The sequence below is a fragment of the Pongo pygmaeus genome, chromosome 18 (assembly GCF_028885625.2).
Source record: "Pongo pygmaeus isolate AG05252 chromosome 18, NHGRI_mPonPyg2-v2.0_pri, whole genome shotgun sequence".
NCBI lineage: Eukaryota > Metazoa > Chordata > Mammalia > Primates > Hominidae > Pongo > Pongo pygmaeus.
In genome coordinates, this window is record NC_072391.2 from 49,529,503 (window position 1) to 49,548,057 (window position 18,555).

An 18,555-nucleotide genomic window follows, 5' to 3' on the forward strand; every position below is an offset into this window, starting at 1 on the left:
AACACAGAAAATGATCTCTCTCTTGATGCTAATGGAAGGATAAGTCTTATTCTACAGTTGCCACCACACACACACATGAAAAAAACACCTTGATTGATTTGATTTGGCTTTGCTGATGGTGTGTTCTTGCACCAGGAAGATGGGAGTGGCATGAGAAAGAGGAGAAAGCACAAGAAGCGACGGCTTCATTTATATGAATAATTAAATATTGAGATACATTTTCAAGTGGTCATCTTGTTCCATTTTTCTTTCAGCTTTCGGTGTCCCCTGACACTCCCTTAAAAAAATAGATTAAACCCTTCAGCCTTCATGCATTCAATTAATTCTCATCATACCTGCCTTATTTGGATGCCTTCAGTGCTTTTTGAGTTCATCATAATTCCCCAGCAGATCTACAAATCTGACCCCACACTTCCTCTCCAGTGCTTTTCCTACTCACCTCCACAAAAGCTGTTTGTCCAATTTTGTTTGATTCTCTTCTGCTGTTTTGAGGTGCCTGTGCTTTCAACCTGAATGGATTTTCTCTGCTCTCCTCTTGGCTGGAGATGTCTTCTACGTCTACCAGGATGACTTCTGTCTTGGCCTGTTCAGATCCTACACAACCTCCAAGGCACATCTTAAATGCCCATAATTTCATGTAGCTTTCATTAATACCCCTAACCAATGGCAATCTCTCCCCTTCCTAAATACATTTTAATTTTCTCAGATTAAAAAACACACTTTAAAAATGGTTCTTATGGGCACACAAATCATTGTGTCTGGTGGGTATCTTTTCCACCCCAATAAAAAATGAAAGCTCCTAAAGGTCAGAATGGCTTTATTTTATTATTTCATTTTTTAAACATTTATTATGAAAAATTTCAAACATATACAAAATAAACAGAAGGCACTGTTTGTTTTTGCATCTCTTTGGGACCTATCACAGTGTTTTGCATGTAGCAGAGGTAAATTTAAGTAATTAGGGCCTTAGGCAAATGGAGCTGTCTGTCTGCATATCGGACGCCGTTGTCTCCTGGATGGTTAAGCTTTTCCTCAGTCACACACACACACAACCCACACACCTGTAGGATCACAATGTACAAGGATTAAACCCGCTCACTGGCTTTAAAATTCAGGCAAAGTCTTTATTCTGAGGTCAGTTCAGATCATCAGTAAAGCTAACTGCATTCGAGGGGATGGGGAGAAAACACTTATGTATTTAAGAATATTTTCTAAGAGAATTCAAGCCTGGTTGTATACCTGTTTGATTTTCTTAGTAAGGCACATTTTTTTGTAAATGTGTAATACCTGAAGAATAATGTACAAATATGAGGGCTTTCTATTAATACCAGGTTTTCTTCACTTTGCATTCACATTTTTCAATGTCTTCCCTTCCCAAAACCTCAGACTCCTAAAAGTCTATTTTATATATTTTTTTAACTTGCGCCTACTTAGCCCATTTTTTGCTACTACTGAGTGAGTGTGTGTGTGTGTGTGTGTGTGTGTATTTGGGAGAGCAGTCAGAACCTTAAAGTGAACCAGAATTCTGGAGTGATAGATTACATGTCCATGCTGTGTCATATCCAATTATCTCAAATTGACTGTACACTGCATTATTCTGTTAGTGCATGGAAGATCAATAAATATGGGGAAAAGCCACCCCAGCTCTCCACTTTCCCATCCGATTCTAGTAGGTCTGAGACGGATCATGCTACTGTGATGTGTACGCCACAGCTAAGGCAGGCAGGTGGTGCATAGACACCATTCAAACTTGGCCTATTCAATCCCAACTCCTCTAACTCTCCATTCATGCATAGCAAAACACCATCTGGTCCTATTTTGCCTCCAGCAATCACAGCTGACCAAAAACGATAATAACAGCTGTTGCAAAACAAAAGCCAAACAAAGGGGGGTGGGGGGGGCGGGGAGGAAAGGTTATATTGAAGTCCAGTGCTGAAAAATGCTCCATGAAGTGAGAAATGGGAAAGAAACCATTCAGATGTCTAAAGCTCACTGAATGGACACAGTGGAGGACTTCTACTTAAACTTGAGATATTAATCCATCTGTCTAGAAAGCCTTCAAACCTCCGTCAGGTGGTAATATATTGCAGAAATTATGCTGCACGAAGGCATTTAAGCCTTTGTTCTTTGACTCGGGAACTAATGACCCCATGTCAGCTAAAAATGAAAATGCCTTATGTTCTTTCATCATACAGCAGTATAGGTTAATGCAAAGAGAGAACATGTTTAGCCAGAGAAATAAAATAATGTCTACATGGCATTGGGAGAGACAAGAGGTGTGTGTGTGTGTGTGTGTGTGTGTGTGTGTGTGTGAGAGAGAGAGAGAGAGAAATGGAGGTGGTGGGGGGTGTCTGTAGACCACTTAAGAGGGAAGGCATTTAGGCCATTTAGGTATGACACTAATCAGATACCACATTTCTCATGTCTATTTTTCATTATCCTGATTTATTTCTGACCTGTAACAAAAGAAAAAGTGCACCAAGTACTTACTTAAGTCTCAGGAATAGAAACCAGTCATATGTATAAACTGAAATATAAATGGATACATAACATGCTTTGTGAATCCTGAAAACAATAATTTGGTAACAGGGTTGAGGAATTCTTTTCATGATTCAAGCCTTTTGACATTTTAAATATATAGTTTTGCCTGGTGATTAATTTTATAAAGTAGTCATTAAACTTTTTTTTCCCTCTGGAATTGACCATCAGTGGCTTAGCAGCATTTAATCAAATGTGATAAAACCTAAGATTTATAAAATCATTTAATAGATGTTACAACACCTGCTTCTAACTGCAAACAGTTGAAAACAGACTTCACTTGCAATTAAGTCTTATCACTAGTGACATTTTTTTCCAAGCAATACTTCATGGGTTTTCAAAATGACAATTACAGAACTAATACACAATTACTGTCACATGTAGTTTAGCAATTAATTTTGAAGACATTTGTCTAAAGGTTTCACAACAGAATATAAAATGGTTATTGTTATGTAATGTTAGTTTCAATTCATAGAAAATCTTTTACCATTCGAGCTGTACTTCTGATGGGTCTGATGCTAGCACATCATTTCTTTGTGGAATACAGTCACTCCCTTGTAGATGTAATTAGGCATCATTCTAAGGCTGTTTGAACACTGATACCTGTCAACTAATACATCTTATGAAAAGCTTCAATTTAGACATAAATTTTTCTACAGCAAGAAATCCATAAATTTATAATTAGAATCTCTTGCTGTTCAATATTTGTACATAATACAGACTAGGAGAGGATTATGAAATATTGAAAGCTGAATTCATTATTCATAACCCACAACATACAGTAAATATTCTCTGAAATACAATAACTTTGAGGGATCCATATTCCATTATTTTTGAATGTCTTGCACACAGTAGCTGTGGAGTGCACCACGCACACCCTCATTCTTTCCAGATTAGGATTCTGGTCAGGGTTGACACTTGCTGTTTTTAATTTTCATTTTATCATAAGCAGTTTAAGACTGTTGCCAGTGGTAATTTGCAATTTTTATCAAGACCTCTTCATTATAGCTTCTGACAGGACAGATGCTGTAATTAATCATGCAAGACAACTGGGGATAGTGGTCACACTGCTCTCAAAGAGGAACCGCTACAGAGCAAAAAAAGGGGGGAATAAATGGGCACCGAAATAATTATTTTGGCTTAAGAATTAGCATTCACCATCCATTTTAATAGCAATAACATCACAATACCCAGCTAGTTCTAGCCCCCTCAAAAAAGCGATTACTTTTTCTCTATACTTACCTTGTACTTGCATCTTAAAAAAAAAAAAAAAAAAAAAAAAAAAGACAATTACACAAATATTTCCAATGCGTTGTTTTGGTTTTTTTCAAGCATCTTCATTTCAGGCTATGCAATGCATATTCTTGGCCATAAATATCATATTTCCAATTGAAAAATGGAAGATGATGCTTGGGCTCAAATGAAACTTGGTATGTGGCATATTTCCCCATCTTACATGTATTCAAGGAACCAAAAATGAAATCTGACATATCATTTTATTTGAAAAGTGAACAGTTTCCTTGTTGTTGCATCAAAATACAGTCCACAGTTTTTACTGAAATGTGTTTATTCTATAGCAAGATAAAAGCATTTTTGTTTTAGTTAAGCAAAATACAAACAACTTAATTGCTGCTATCATAACTCATAAAAAAGTATAAAACAGCATAAAAACACAATAAGCAACGTAGCAATGAATGGTTTATGTCACCAGTGTTTACGTTAAAGCCTCATTTAGGAAAACTTTACAGCACATGATATGAAAACTTACAACTTTGAAAGAAAATATTTACATTGATTATTCAGATGTGGTGTGCCTTTTAAATATTCTACTGGTATTACATCATAATAAAAACTCTTGCTTTTTCTTTTTAAATCTTAACTTTTGTAATAACTGTTTTCATTTAAGTGCATTTCCCTTTTAAAAATACAGTGTTTTTATTTTTCGAAACTTGTCACTCAAAACACGGAATATAATATTCACATTTCTTTTCTTCTAATTGGAATGAATATAATGGGCTAACAGTGGTCATAGATATTGTTACAACATATACTGTGGTTTGATTTGGAGAGTCATGGATAAAAAGTGGAAATTAGTCAATAATTGAATTTAATCACTTGCATTTTCTTTCTGGAGAGATTTAGAAAAAAAAATAAGAGCTTTGGCAAAAGTCTGTGATTTACATTATTTTTTTTCATGACAAAAAAATGCCATCAACTATTCACGTCATACAAATGTTTGTATGAAACTGGATCTTCATATTTCAGGTAGTTACAACTGTGCTTTTTATTTTTAGGGCTTCAGAAGTTCAGACAGCCTGGAAGTGTGGTTTACTCACTTCTGGAGAAATAAGGCCATTTTTCTATGACTCAGAGAGGCCAGTTTATAGTCATCAATATGTCCCAGGATTCATTGAACAGTTTGATTCACATATTGTAGGTATAGCCTGAATAAATAAAAAAGGCATCACATAAAAGAGCACAGCTTTTCTTGTTTAAAAACAAAGTGATTTATAGTCAGCTAAAAGATGTTACTCAGCTACACTGTAGTTCTTATTGCCTATCTAATAGACACTTGAGAGGACCGTTTGATCTGTTACACATTTCTGCATAACCAACACCAACTTACAGGTTTCAGCCACATATGCTTTTCCCTCCTATGCCACTCTCCTCGGTATAAGCAAATCCATCTGCCACATGCGTCTTCAGAAAATACTGACCTGTGATAATACTTGAGTCTGTGTCTGAGACTGTATTTGCGACTGGTGCTGCTGAGAGGCTGGCTGGGGGCTCCCGATGGCAGGGATGGGGGATGTTATCTGAGAGGCGACGGGGGAGTGCTGCCGAGGAGAAGGCTGAGACTGGTGCTGCATGTGTTGCAGCTGCTGCAGCTGGAGGCGCTGCTGCAGCTGCTGCTGCAGCTGCTGTTGATTAATTTGCTGCTGGAGATGCTGCTGCTGCTGCTGCAGGTGCTGCTGCATGTGGTGCTGGAAATGCTGCTGCTGCATCTGCTGCTGGATTTGCTGATGCATTTGGTGCTGCTGGAGTTGCTGCTGCTGCATCTGTTGCATCTGTTGTTGTTGCTGCTGCTGCTGCTGCTGCTGCAATTGCATCTGATGCTGCTGGGTTTGCACCGAAGGACTCACTTGGGTGGAGGGTGCTGAGCCAACCATGGTCGTTCCCATGGAGCTTATCAGTGGAGCCCCAATGTTCGAGGGCATGTTGGCTGCAATGGTGACTGATGTGACAATCTGGTTCATGGGGAGTCTCATGGTTAAGGGTTTGGGAGCAATTGACCTAGGGAGGGATTGCTGGAGAGTCTGAGGTGATGCTGACACTGTTCCATGTTGAGACAGTGGAGTGTTGAGAAGGAGAGAGGATGTTAGATTGGTCGACGCCAGGGTCTGCTGAACAGAACGGATGGTCTGGGCTTCTGCTGACTCAGCAGCAGCCTGCATTTTGGGGAAGAAAATTCCAGACTGTTACAACATATAAGTATTTAAAATATTTAAGCATTTTTAGACATTATAAATTGATTTTTTTTAATGGCCACCATTATTCATGCCCTCCTGTATCTGTACTCTTTGTCTTGTGACTTTGTCACTCCTCCCAGAGGTGGAGTCAAATCCCCTACCTCCTTGAGTCTGGGCTGCTCTTGTGCCTTTGCTTTGGCTAACAGAATGTGATGACAGTGACACTGCCCCAGTTCCAAGATGATGCTTCAAGCCTGCCCCTGCCATGTGCATGATGACAGACATGTGGCCCAATTACCCCCCTCAAGAGTCAGTTCACTGCCAGCCAGCCAACTGTGATCAATGTGAATGAGTCCAGCCCCCTCCAACAGGCAAGCTGACCCCAGACAGAAAAACAAGACTAGCTGGTTCTACCAAGCCTGGCCTAGATCTGAAGAACCAGCCAGCTAACTGGCACTCTCTAAGGATAAATGCTTATCTTGTATCACATCACTGAGTTTTGGGGATGGTTGTTACACAGCACTATTGTGGCAAAAGATAACTGATACACATATTTAAGAGCAACAGTTCTTCTGCATTTAAGTCTGTACTAATGACTTTACCATTGAGTACCATATGTTTAAAGACAACAGAGTACAGGCTGCCTGAGTTCAAATGCAGTTCTCTGACTTAACAACTTTGTGACATTGGGCAAGTTAATTTACTCATCTGTTCCTGTTTCCTTATCTGTAACATTGGGTTATATGGTATTTTTCTTTTCTTTTTTTTTTTTTTTGAGGTGGAGTCTCGCTCTGTCACCCAGGCTGGAGTGCAGTGGTGTGATCTCAGCTCACTGCAACCTCTGCCTCCCGGGTTTGTGCCATTCTCCTGCCTCAGCCTCCCGAGTAGCTGGCACTATAGGCACCCACCACCACACCCGGCTAATTTTTTGTATTTTTTAGTAGAGACAGGGTTTTACCATGTTAGCCAGGATGGTCTTGATCTCCTGACCTTGTGATCCGCCCACCTTGGCCTCCCAAAGTGCTGGGATTACAGGCGTGAGCCACTACCCTTGGCCAGGTTATATGGTATTTTTCTTGTGCAGAGGTTGTGAGAATTAAATGAACTCACATGTTAAGCATTTAGGAAAGTGCCTGATCCATAGGAAGCAATAAATATTAGCTATTTTTATTAGTTAACAGTTACTATTACCAGAAAATGGCCACTGGAATACTTGAAAGCCCTTTGTTATGTGATTATTTTTAACAAGGTTCACTCAAGTATAAGAAAACCATTATTGGTTTCCTCAGAGATACCAAATTGAAGTTTTCACAATTTTAGAAATGTTTTAGTTCATCAACTATTTTTGAAGATTTCTAGAATTTATCAAAGGAGTCATAGATAAGGGGAAAATGTCCAACTTCATGGGACCAAAGCGCCTGCTAAAAGATAAACAGCAGATCTAGGGCTGAAAATAGAGAGAAACTATCTATCACATTTTGTACTAAAAACACTTCGCTGCCTCCACAAAAAGAAATTCTTCCACTAATGCAACAGTGATTGGAATGATTCATTCCAGAGACGATTTTTTCCTTGTATTTTTCATCTGATTAGGATGTTTTTGGGGGGAGTGTTGTAGGGGCACCTAGGAGACATCAAGCAGCCATCCATTATCTTTAATAATTTTGTATTTCTAAATTTTTACGACTCTGATTTATAAAATCCTGCTGTTGGAAAGAAACTGAGATGTAGCCTCATATAGAGAGTCATCCAGTGTAGGAAAAGCCATCTCTGATGTTTTCTGTTTGAACACATGTCATCATTGTAAGGCACTCCCCTTCAGTGGACAGCTCTCCACATTACAAAACTCAGTGGGGCTGCATGTTCCTGAACCGTCATGTTCTAAGGTCTTAGGGTAAGAAGCAGCCTATAAATATTCAAATTTGTCTTTAAAAAACCATTAAATCACCCATAAAGTAGAATACACAAAATAAACATGTACATAATTCTTATATACTCTAGTAGTTAAAAATTAACAAGCTGTCTTAAAGAAAAAAACACAAAGAAAGTCTGTATTTCAACACTTGGGCCGCTCAGTTGCACAATTGTGCCTTTAAGATGCTGCCTTAATGGTAAATGGAGATGGGTGGATGATTGCACAGAGTTCTTCCTTGCCTGCCTTCTTGTTCCTTTATGGTTTAATAGTAAGCTTCCATGAATTTCTTTGGTTGTTGTAAAGATTAAAAGTGATAGCAGAGTCGTATCTAAACGGGGGAAGTCTGAGGCTCTGCGTGCAGAGGCATAAGTTAAATGTGCATATGATGCAACCCTATTGATTATTTCTGATGCTGGGGCTGAACTCTCACTCCCTGTAAGCTCACCCCTTGGATGAGTTCTCCTCTCTTGGGCACAAAGATTGACTTCATTTCCCTTATATAACGGCCCTTATATTTGAGGACTAAGATCATATGCCTCCAAGTCCTTGCCTCCCTGATTCTTTCAGTTATTCTAACATGATGTGATTTTCAGTCCTCACTATCGTGGAGGCAATGCTCTAGAGAGACATCAATTGATTGTCATCTCTCTTTAAATTGTGGGATCCAAAACAGAACCTATTCTTTAGAAGCGGTCTAATAATCACTGTACAATTCGATGCTGCTTCCTGTGCGATCACTATATTAGCAGCTACTTCACAGTTTGGGTTCAGGCTGAAATTATTCTAAACTTATACCTAAAGGACTACATTAGTTGCCTCACAGTTCTTTGAATAGAGATTTAGGATCCTCTCAAAGTACCTTTACTGAATTAAAAAACAAACAAACCAAACCCTAGTATTTTAAATTTATTCCTTCTAAATTCTATCCTATTGATTTTTTTTCTCCTTTTTGGTGTCATTGAATTCCGCCTGGAAGTATTTCTGAATCCTGATTCTAGTATGCAATGTATAAATTTTAAGTTATCCCCTCTAAGTCAGTCACAGGTTTCATGAGCCCAATCATGGTTAATATTCCCTGAATGCCTTTGAGATACCGGATCTTGGTTTAAATCCATATACGGCCAATTATTCATGCTTTAATGCACAAAATCACCTATACCTGCTCTGGATAAATGAATGAATAAATGATCCACTTAAGAAGTACATGCACACTGTTACTCTATTCACTTCACTCCATCTAATTAACCACCAACTATACTTTAATTCTTAACATCTGCAGCCCACACAGTCAGCTGTTTTCTGCCAATGTGCAAGTCTGAGTACAACATCAGTATATCTTCCAGTATGTGTCTTCCAGAGTCTGAGAAAGAGGTTTTGCTATTGACCTGATAAATGTTTTCTCTGTCTAATGAAGTGGGAAGTGTCCTAATAGCTGTCAACAAAGAGAGGAGGACCTCTGTTGATCTGATTCTGAGCAGCTGCAAATGGTAGATCTTGATACAAATACTTAATACAGATAACATAAAGAAGAAACAACTCAGGTGAAAAGAGAAAAAAGGGAATGAACCCTTTTAAAACAGCTTTGAGACCCTAGGTTGTATTTGAGACAGCAACAGTGACAATGAAATTGTATCTCTACTTGTCAGAAAAAATTTGTCTAGAACAAAAATACATTAGATCAAATTATCCTTTCCAAAACCTCTAAAATCTAGAAAGGCAAGAGAAAAGCTAATTAAATGTTAATATAATGTAACAGCTCATATTCCTTTGGATTAAGGTAATTATAATCTAGAGTGACATTTGCTTGGGATATTGGTGCATTTTATAACACACCAGGGTCCACTGTATACTCTCTATATAATACATATAGGTTTTGTTTAGTACTTGGAGTATAATTTCATTTTAAATGATCATGAGGTTTATTTACTTATATGATATGGAACAGTTTGGTCAAAAATGCAACAACCCCGTATTATAGTAATATAACCACAGGAGAATCTATAATATGATGTCCAAAAATGCCTGACAAACATACCTCCCAGTTTAAACAGAGGACATTAGCACAGGTCCCAATCCCTGGCCAGAAGAAAGCATAAGAGCCTATTTAAAATTTATGTATATAGCTGCATGCACATATATAAAGATCAGAGAAATCTTTCAGAAACAACTTAGACTCGGCTGCTTAAATTAACACATATTTTCAGATCATCATTTGGGTAATCTCTAATGGAAACACCGAAGTTTACAAGTTGTTCAAGATGCCTTTCCATCAACTTTTAGGGGAGTTGCAATTATGTTTTCAATGCTTGAGGGCTGTTTTCCATGCTGTAACTATTTCGGAGCCTGGCTGCCCCTGCCCAGGTTTACCTTAGAAACGAGGCTGGCCCTGTATGCCGCCAGGGCCTTCAGGTATTCTTTTTTGGCAGCTTCTGTTTTCCTTTTATATACCTATTAAAAGACCACAATTAGCACCACCTTTAGCGTATAAATTCTCAGCTATAAAATAACTGCTGCACAAATTAGGTCACATAAACACAACTCACATAAAAAGGTTGGTCTGCTTGGCTTTGATTTTTAAATGTTAGCGCATGCACACACACACACACACACACACACACAGATACTAAAACAAAACAGAACCCTGCCACCCTCACTGGAGCACAATTTTTATATTTACTATCGCAAATAAGAAAAAGATTTCCGGTTGCAATACAGATTACTTGAGAATCACTTTTTCTTGAGAACAGCTGAAAACCTCATGCTAAGGCAATAAATGAGGTAGCAAGAAGAATAAGCTTTGCTGCAAATGGCTTACTTTAGAGAAAGTAATGAGTTTCTCCATCAATGTCTTCTTTCCCTCAGATACCTTTCTAAACTATACCAAACCAGAGGATAAAAACAACAGGTAGAATGATGAAGACAGAAGAGAAAAGAGCAAAGCATTTCAACCTTGGTTTTCTTTTGGAGCAAAATTAAAGGTCAGAAATCATCCAAGCTAGGAAATTTCCATTAGTGACCCCACTAAGTTACATAAATAAAATTCCAGCATATTAAACATGATTTGGGCTTCTCCTTTTCTTAAGTGGTCTGATGGCTGGGTGTTCAATCAATATGCATCTTTCTCTCCAGAGTTTAAAAGTTAGGTGCAGCACTTTTCCAGTCCCTCAGAATTATATTTCTGGGACAGAAAATCAGTCTGCTATCTACAGTGCAATCTAACAAGAAATTTCTAATGTTGCACCATCCCAACAAAACAAGCTTCTAGGAATTAGTTCCTAAAATAAGTTCATGATTTGTAAATAAAATCAAGGACTTTCCACTCTTCATTCTTGAACACAATTATTCTATTTTATCACTCATAGGGGTTGATCTATTCTTCTGTGGATATGTAAAAGTTAACTTCTTTTAATGGTAATTGGAGTTTCATGCAAGGAGCAAGTGGGGGGACCGACCCCCAAGGAACCCATTCTTCTCTTCATTTGTGTGGAGGAGTTGCAAGGGGAAGGAGAGGAGACGAAGCCCCTAAGGAAGTATCTCCCACCAGCATGGCTAATTTCTGAATACCTCTCATACTGCCTTGCTTTAAAATGAACTTGGAATAAAATTTCAAATGCCCGGTGACAATAATGAGACACGCAGAGGCGGCTTCAAAGTTTGGAAACCCACCAGGACAGCACAAGGGTTCAGAAAGATGATCAATGGAAAGGCAAGCGGGATGGACTTAATCCCTTTGTAGTGCCCTTTTTGAACAAAGGGGAAAAAATTCCACATTATTTAAAATGAAAAGATTATCATCAAAAGTTTATGCTTGCAGGATACTGCCTGGATTTCTTCCAACCTTCCTCTGAATGGGTTCTGAACATGCACCCATAAGCTGACAGAGAAATCAATATAACTGGAGAGTTGTTTAGATTTATATGTCTGGGTTTTTAAATTCCATTGCTTAGAAAAGGATTTCAAAAGAAGCAATCATATTAAGTGAACACATGCACTTGGAAAAGGTGTGAGGAATATTTTAAATGATCATGAGGTTTATTTATGGAGCCTTGATGGGTCTTTGTCTCACCTGCTTTTGTTCTTCTCCAAGGCTGTCCCACATAGATGCTACAATTTTTGAGACCTCTCCAAAAGTTGCATTGGGGTTTTGACCTTTAATTGCAGCCTGTGTGTCTCTGAAAAACAGGGCATATGCTGACACTGGCTTCTGTGGCTCATTGGGATCTTTCTTTTTCTTTTTCTTTGGAGTCTTGGGCTTCTTGCCAGAGTCTGGAGCAGCTCTTTTCTCTCCAATGGCCTGCAAAGCAGGAAGAAAATTCACTGCCTAGAATGTACTTGCAGAGAATGCAACAAGACTTAACTCAGATCCATAATTGTTCTTTGAAGGTTCTGTTAGGCATCATCAACAGATGAATCACCACCAAAACCAGGAGAGGGGTAAACTTGCTTGGAGTTAACCAGACAGCAGAGATTAGCATTTAGAACATCAATTAATGAGACCCAGAAGTATCTTCAATACATTCACAACATATGCTCTAAATAGCAATTATGAATAATGAGAAACAGAACACTCTGTACCAGGCAATGCTATATATATGCTATACTATACATACATACATCAGCAAAATATTTTATATCTTCAGAGGTTTTAGAAGTAAAACCTAAATAATATTCAGGATGTTGATCATATTCAAATATTTTAAACGAGGTCCCTAGCCATAGTCACATGCCATATGTGTGATCTGTCTGAATTGATTTTTTTTTTTTGAGGCTGATTTTTTAATTTTACCAGAATGTTACTTTGGTAATGGCTCTCCAGAAACTCAAATGGAAATTAGCTCCAATTTCTATACTTGCAGCATTAGGAAAAGGTCATCTTTATTTTCTAAAATAACAATAATTTTCTAAAGATTAACAGCAAATGTAAAAATGTCAAAACTACTTTAAGTGGAGATAAAAGGGAAATTGATACTCTCCATAAAATTAAAAACGTGTAAAAAAAAGAGCAATAGTTGATACTTAAAAATCACTAAGAAGACTAAAAAGAAGATGTTTGTTATTTATGGCAAGTAACCCTGCTCACAAGAATACTCCATAGAGACTCACATACATTGACCATATGAACTCTGAGAGATCAGAACCATAAACGGATATGGGTAGAGTTTCCCAATTTAAAGATGACTAAGCTCCATACTCACCAGCTACCACCATCTAAGTTCACTGATCATTTAACATGCTTATCAGAGAAGCAGGGAAATGATTTGTAAACCTTGTTTTATTCCCCTAGATTACAATATCGAAGATAATTTTGCAGTTAACTTCATCAAGAATCCTGCAATGTTTGACAAAATCTGTTTTAAAGCCAGCCTTGGGCAAGATCAACCAAGATAGATTCAAGTTACTAACAGATTGGCTTTTAATGGCTTGAATTCTAATTCAAATTTTCCTAGAGTATTGTTTACTTTCTAAATGAGGGTCATTTGGAACTTTCACTAAGTTTTTACCATTTACTAAAATTATTAGGGAGGAAACTGATAAGGAACTTTTCTTAGAGAGCTCTGAACCCTCAAAGTGTTAAGAAACCACTGGCCTACCTCTAGGTGAGCCTATTGTTTGCACTATTTAAGTGATAACAGCATCCACACTTTATCTGAGTAGTTTATAAGCTTCAGATAGTTTTAAGTCATATCTCACTTCTCCTCCAAAATGCCATCTTTCATAACTCACACAATTAATTCAATAATTCTCTAGAGCCCATAGTCTTTTTTCTAAATTTTCAAAATAAGTGACACTTGTTTAATTCTACTTAATGAATGTGAATTTCCAAGAGAGTCAGATGCCTTTCAGTTAGAGCTTCACCTGGAGCCAAGTTTTCCTTCAATGAAAAACATTATTTAAACAAGAAAAACTATATACAGACACATATTTTTCTTTTATTTTTTATTTATTTATTTATTTATCTATCTATTTATTTATTTATTATTATTATTATACTTTAGGTTTTATGGTACATGTGCGCAATTTGCAGGTAAGTTACATATGTATACATGTGCCATGCTGGTGCGCTGCACCCACTAACTCGTCATCTAGCATTAGGTATATCTCCCAGTGCTATCCCTCCCCCCTCCCCCCACCCCACAACAGTCCCCGAAGTGTGATGTTCCCCTTCCTGTGTCCATGTGTTCTCATTGTTCAATTCCCACCTATGAGTGAGAATATGCGGTGTTTGATTTTTTGTTCTTGCGATAGTTTACTGAGAATGATGATTTCCAATTTTATCCATGTCCCTACACACATATTTTTCTAGTTGAGTCAAACAACTATATTCTTCTCCTGGAAGAAAATCTGCCACTGTTAGTGCCACAATACCCTGACCGATGGCAAGATGCTATTACTTTCCAGAGGAGCTTTTTTTCCAAATGAGAGCAGTTCAATTTCATTCTCTGTAAAACAATATTTAAATGTCGACCACCTTTGATGCCTTTCTTGGATAACCATGATGTGCCCTAATCATTATTACTTTTAAAGAATAAACCAGAAATGTGGAGTCTCACGATTTAAATAAAAATTCAGAATTAATTCTCCTAAGGAAATTTTTGTGTCATTTACTTAAAAGGGTTGAGACAGAAAGCTGGAGAAAAAGCTTTACCTCAAAGAGACATAATCAATGATAGTTTTAATCTTCCTTTCTCAGCTAAGGTTCAACGAAGATACATTGGCTGTATTGTCTTTACACAAAACCTCGACCCTCGCTTAAAATGGAGCAAGCTAGGAGTCCCATAAGAGGTCCTCTTTAAGACATGACAATTTCAGTTTGGTACAGCGCCAAGTATGAGGATCGGCGGACATGTTATTGGAGGGAAAGGAATCCCTCTGAACTGTAATGGCTAAGCTGTTACCTAACCCCATCTGATCATATCCCTCAAGAGTCTTTAACCATTACGTCTCAATCCTCTGGACTGAAGTTCTGTGAATGTGAGAAGACTGTCAGTGCATTTACCATTCCTGGGCCCAATGGGGGTGCTAACATGATGTGATAGAATAAACCCTTCATCTTGAAACCCCTTCGATTTCTGCAGCATCACTTGAACCTCCCTCCTCTGTTCCTCATCACTCTTAATCTTCTCTAGCTCCTCTTCTTCCTTTTGCTACTTAGAAATAGATGATGCTCAGGGTTCTGTCCTTGACTTGCTCCTTATCCTCTCTGAGAAGTCCTGATTACTTTCACATCTTCTCATCCATGTGCTGATGGTCCCAAAATCTATAGTTCCAGTTCCCATGAACTGAGTTCTAGACTCCAATGTAAGCACCTCAAATTCAACTCTAACATCCCAAACTCTCATGTTCCCCATGGGGGAGAACACTCCTCTCTTTGTGGGTTGCTCCTCTCAAACTAAAACTCAATTTGTCTCTTCTTCAAATTCCAGTGGATCACCAATTCCTTAAAATCTTTATGATTCTCACTCCTAAAATGCCTGCTAATCTGGTACATCCTGTCCATTCCCTCCCTTGATGAAAGGAAACATAACAAAAGAGTCTTCTAATTAATTTCCTTTTCTTTGGTCCCTCCCTTTATAAGGCATTCTATATATAGCCAAAGTTGTCTCTCTAAAGCATAAATTACTTATGCCATTCCTCGATGCAAATAATTAATCAGCTCTCAGCTACCAACAGAAGAAAGACCACCACATTTAAGCCTTTTCATTCTTCAACCTCTATTTCTCTCTTCCCCCATATCAAACTTCACTATACCCATAAATAGCATGTACTTCCACTGTTCCTCACTAGCCCCCCACCAAAATGCTGGCCTCTGTCTTCTGCCTCACAGACTTTTATTCATCCACTTAGACCTAATTCAAATATCACTTTCTCAGTAAAGTCTTCCTCAAATCACTCTCCCAAGCAGAATCAATTAGAATCTCAGCACACCAGATACATAAATTATATCACTAATCACATCTGGGGCTAGTTTTAAACATTGCTATTCATCCCCAATGGGGAATCTCATGAGCAGTAATTCTCTTATAAATCTTTGTATCACAAGAACCAAACAAAATGCCAAGCACAGAGTAGGTATACAGCACATAATTAATGAGTGACTAATGAGTAATTATGTACTATTGCAGTACTCTTTTTCATTATCCTAAGCATTTGGAAAAGTCATACTGGAACACAGTTTTTATTTCAAACTTTGTATCATTTAAAATTATACATTTCCCATGACAAAGGCAAAAACGTAAGATGATGAGAATGAACTCAGCGATAAACATCACTGAAGCTGCAAGGCTGTCAAATGTGGCAGCAGCTTGACCAACACACTGGATGAAACTTGCTCACATGGACATTAACTTAGAACCAGAGCAGTTTAGAATTTCTGGAATGTCTAGAATTTCTGGAAATTTGTAGCAGGGAGTCCAAGCCCTCCTTTTGCAGATTAGAAAAATTGGGCCTACAAGAATTAAATAACATGTCCAATGCCTTACAGCTATAGTAGGAGAAACCAGATCTCTCAATTTCCAGTCCAATATACTTTCTATAGAAAATAAACGAAAGAGTGAAGAAAAACAGCAAACCATCATACATTTAAATGGCACTCCAAATCCATGAAGAAAAACAAGGTAACACCATGAATGAAATTCAAACAGCATGGGGTAATCCCATATTCTCTGGCAGGTTACACACTAAGGCAGTTCTAACTTACTCTGTTGGCTTCATCAGCATCCTCTTCATTGATGGAGCTGGAAGGGGAGGGAGTGGCCGATTTGCTTGCTGGAGGTGAAGGAGATGTGTGAGGCATACTGGCACCTCCCAAATTCAACCCCAACTGGGCGCTGAGCTGAGACTGGTTGATGGTGGTGAGCTGGGCAGGAGGCATGATCCCAGAACGCGCAGCATCGGTCATGTGGACAATGGACCGCATGATCAGGGAGGGATCCTGCCGGTACTGGGACACTTGTGTGTGGCTCTGATCCTAGAAAGGCAGCAATGAAGGGGGAAAAGATTTCAGTTTTTCCAGATATCAGTGAACTTATCAGGTTAGCATCTCCTTAGATAGGTTTGAACTGTTGCAATGTCGATAGGTCTGACCTATTGCAGGATGATGGTCTCCGTTCATTTATTAAATATAAGGACCCATGCCAAGAAGTTGAAAGGTGACAAGCACAAAATCCAAATATCCGGCACAGAATATTTCATTATAGAACTGTCACTGGATGTGGAAGGAAGGAAGGAAGGAAGGAAGGAAGGAAGGAAGGATGGAAGGAGGGAGGGAGGGACGGAAGAAAGAAGAAAGGACATTAGCAAAACTAAATATAATCTTTCAGCTCTTGTTTCTTATTGAGTAAACTGGTGGCAGGGAAAGGGCTGAAGCAGAGACCGCACCCATTCAGGCTCATCCATTAGTTTACCATCCTTCCCACACACGTAGCTGTTATGAGAGAAGGCGAAGCCATTCTTCATTTTATTCTCCCAGAAATGCACAGGACATGCAGAGGATGGGCCAGCAAAGCACAGAGCTTTAGTTTCACAGAGCAAACATCTGTTTGCTTTAGGGCACCCTTTCTGTGAAATCCTCTGTGGTTAACCAGACGGTCATTCCGATTCTGAATTACATTGTCAGCGGCATCTGGAAGTCGTTCAATGTCTTTTGGATTGGATATAACTTTTTTCACTTAAACCTACTTTGTTTTCTTTTGTTCAATCCATCATGATTTAATGTACTAATGAATTTTTTCATAAATACGTATAAAAAGATGGTGGAGATCATCAGAAATAGCTTTTTCTGAAACTTATTGCAGTTACTTCAAATGTAGCTTTCTCTGTTGTTGGTAGTCATACAGAAAGGTCTTATAGTTGTTACTGCTTATTCTCTATTTTTTTTAATTCCAAAGAATCAAAAAATGAAGACATGTTTTTCAAATGACTTACTTTAAGACATGTCATTTGGAGTGAGTCTGTGATTTTGCTGAAACCAAATTCTCTTGACTCACAGCGACCCAGAATCTAATTTTATACACAAGCCTATGAATTCTTAACTGTTCCTTTTTTGAGTCCTTCTGATAAGGCTTATTTTTGCTCTTTAAAGAAGCAGAATGAATTGTAAATAACTAAATTGGAGCATTTGGTTTCTTCATATTAAATATATAAATGCCACTCAATAAGAAGATCTATCAAAGAAAACTAGCTGAATAAATTATGGCCTACCCATACGTCAAAGTGTTATGAAGCTTTTAAAAATAATGAATTAGATTTATGTGCATTGACCTAGGGCAGAGTTTCTCAATTTCAGCTCTCTTGACATTTTGGACCAGATAATTTTTATTGTAGGGGCTTGTCCTGCATATTGTAGGTACTCAGATGCATCCCCAGCCTTTTCCCACTAGATGCTAACAACGTCCCTCCCCGTACCAGTCATGACAATGAAAAATGTCTCCAGACTTTGCCCCAGGTGGGGCAAAACCACTCCCAGTTGAGAACCACTAACCTACCCAAGATACAGTACATAAAAGGCAAGTTAAAAAATAACTATACAGGACAGCCTTGTTTTCTTTGGGAAAAAAAAAAAAGTGTATCCTAACATTAACAATGGTTACATTATAAGGGGTAGAATGGGAGGGGAAAGGAGGGGAGAGTTTC

At 38.2% G+C, this 18,555-nt stretch overlaps 1 protein-coding gene across 7 annotated transcripts in view; it reads right to left on the reverse strand.

Moving 5' to 3' along the window:
* Positions 1-2,425: 2,425 nt before the first annotated feature.
* Positions 2,426-18,555, reverse strand: part of TOX3 (TOX high mobility group box family member 3) — a 111,709-nt gene continuing 95,579 nt past the window's right edge. For 5 of the 7 annotated variants that reach the window (XM_063655118.1, XM_054455179.2, XM_063655120.1 and 2 more), the window contains 5 exons: positions 16,622-16,891; positions 11,990-12,217; positions 10,291-10,371; positions 5,256-5,987; positions 2,649-4,982 (listed from right to left, as the gene is read on the reverse strand). In XM_063655118.1, the coding sequence (XP_063511188.1) occupies positions 4,929-4,982; positions 5,256-5,987; positions 10,291-10,371; positions 11,990-12,217; positions 16,622-16,891 (1,365 nt within the window). In that variant the 3' untranslated portion in view covers positions 2,649-4,928. Of the gene's footprint in view, positions 5,988-10,290; positions 10,372-11,989; positions 12,218-16,621; positions 16,892-18,555 lie in introns of all 7 variants that reach the window. The other 2 variants (XM_063655119.1, XM_054455180.2) reach the window with 2 other exon arrangements.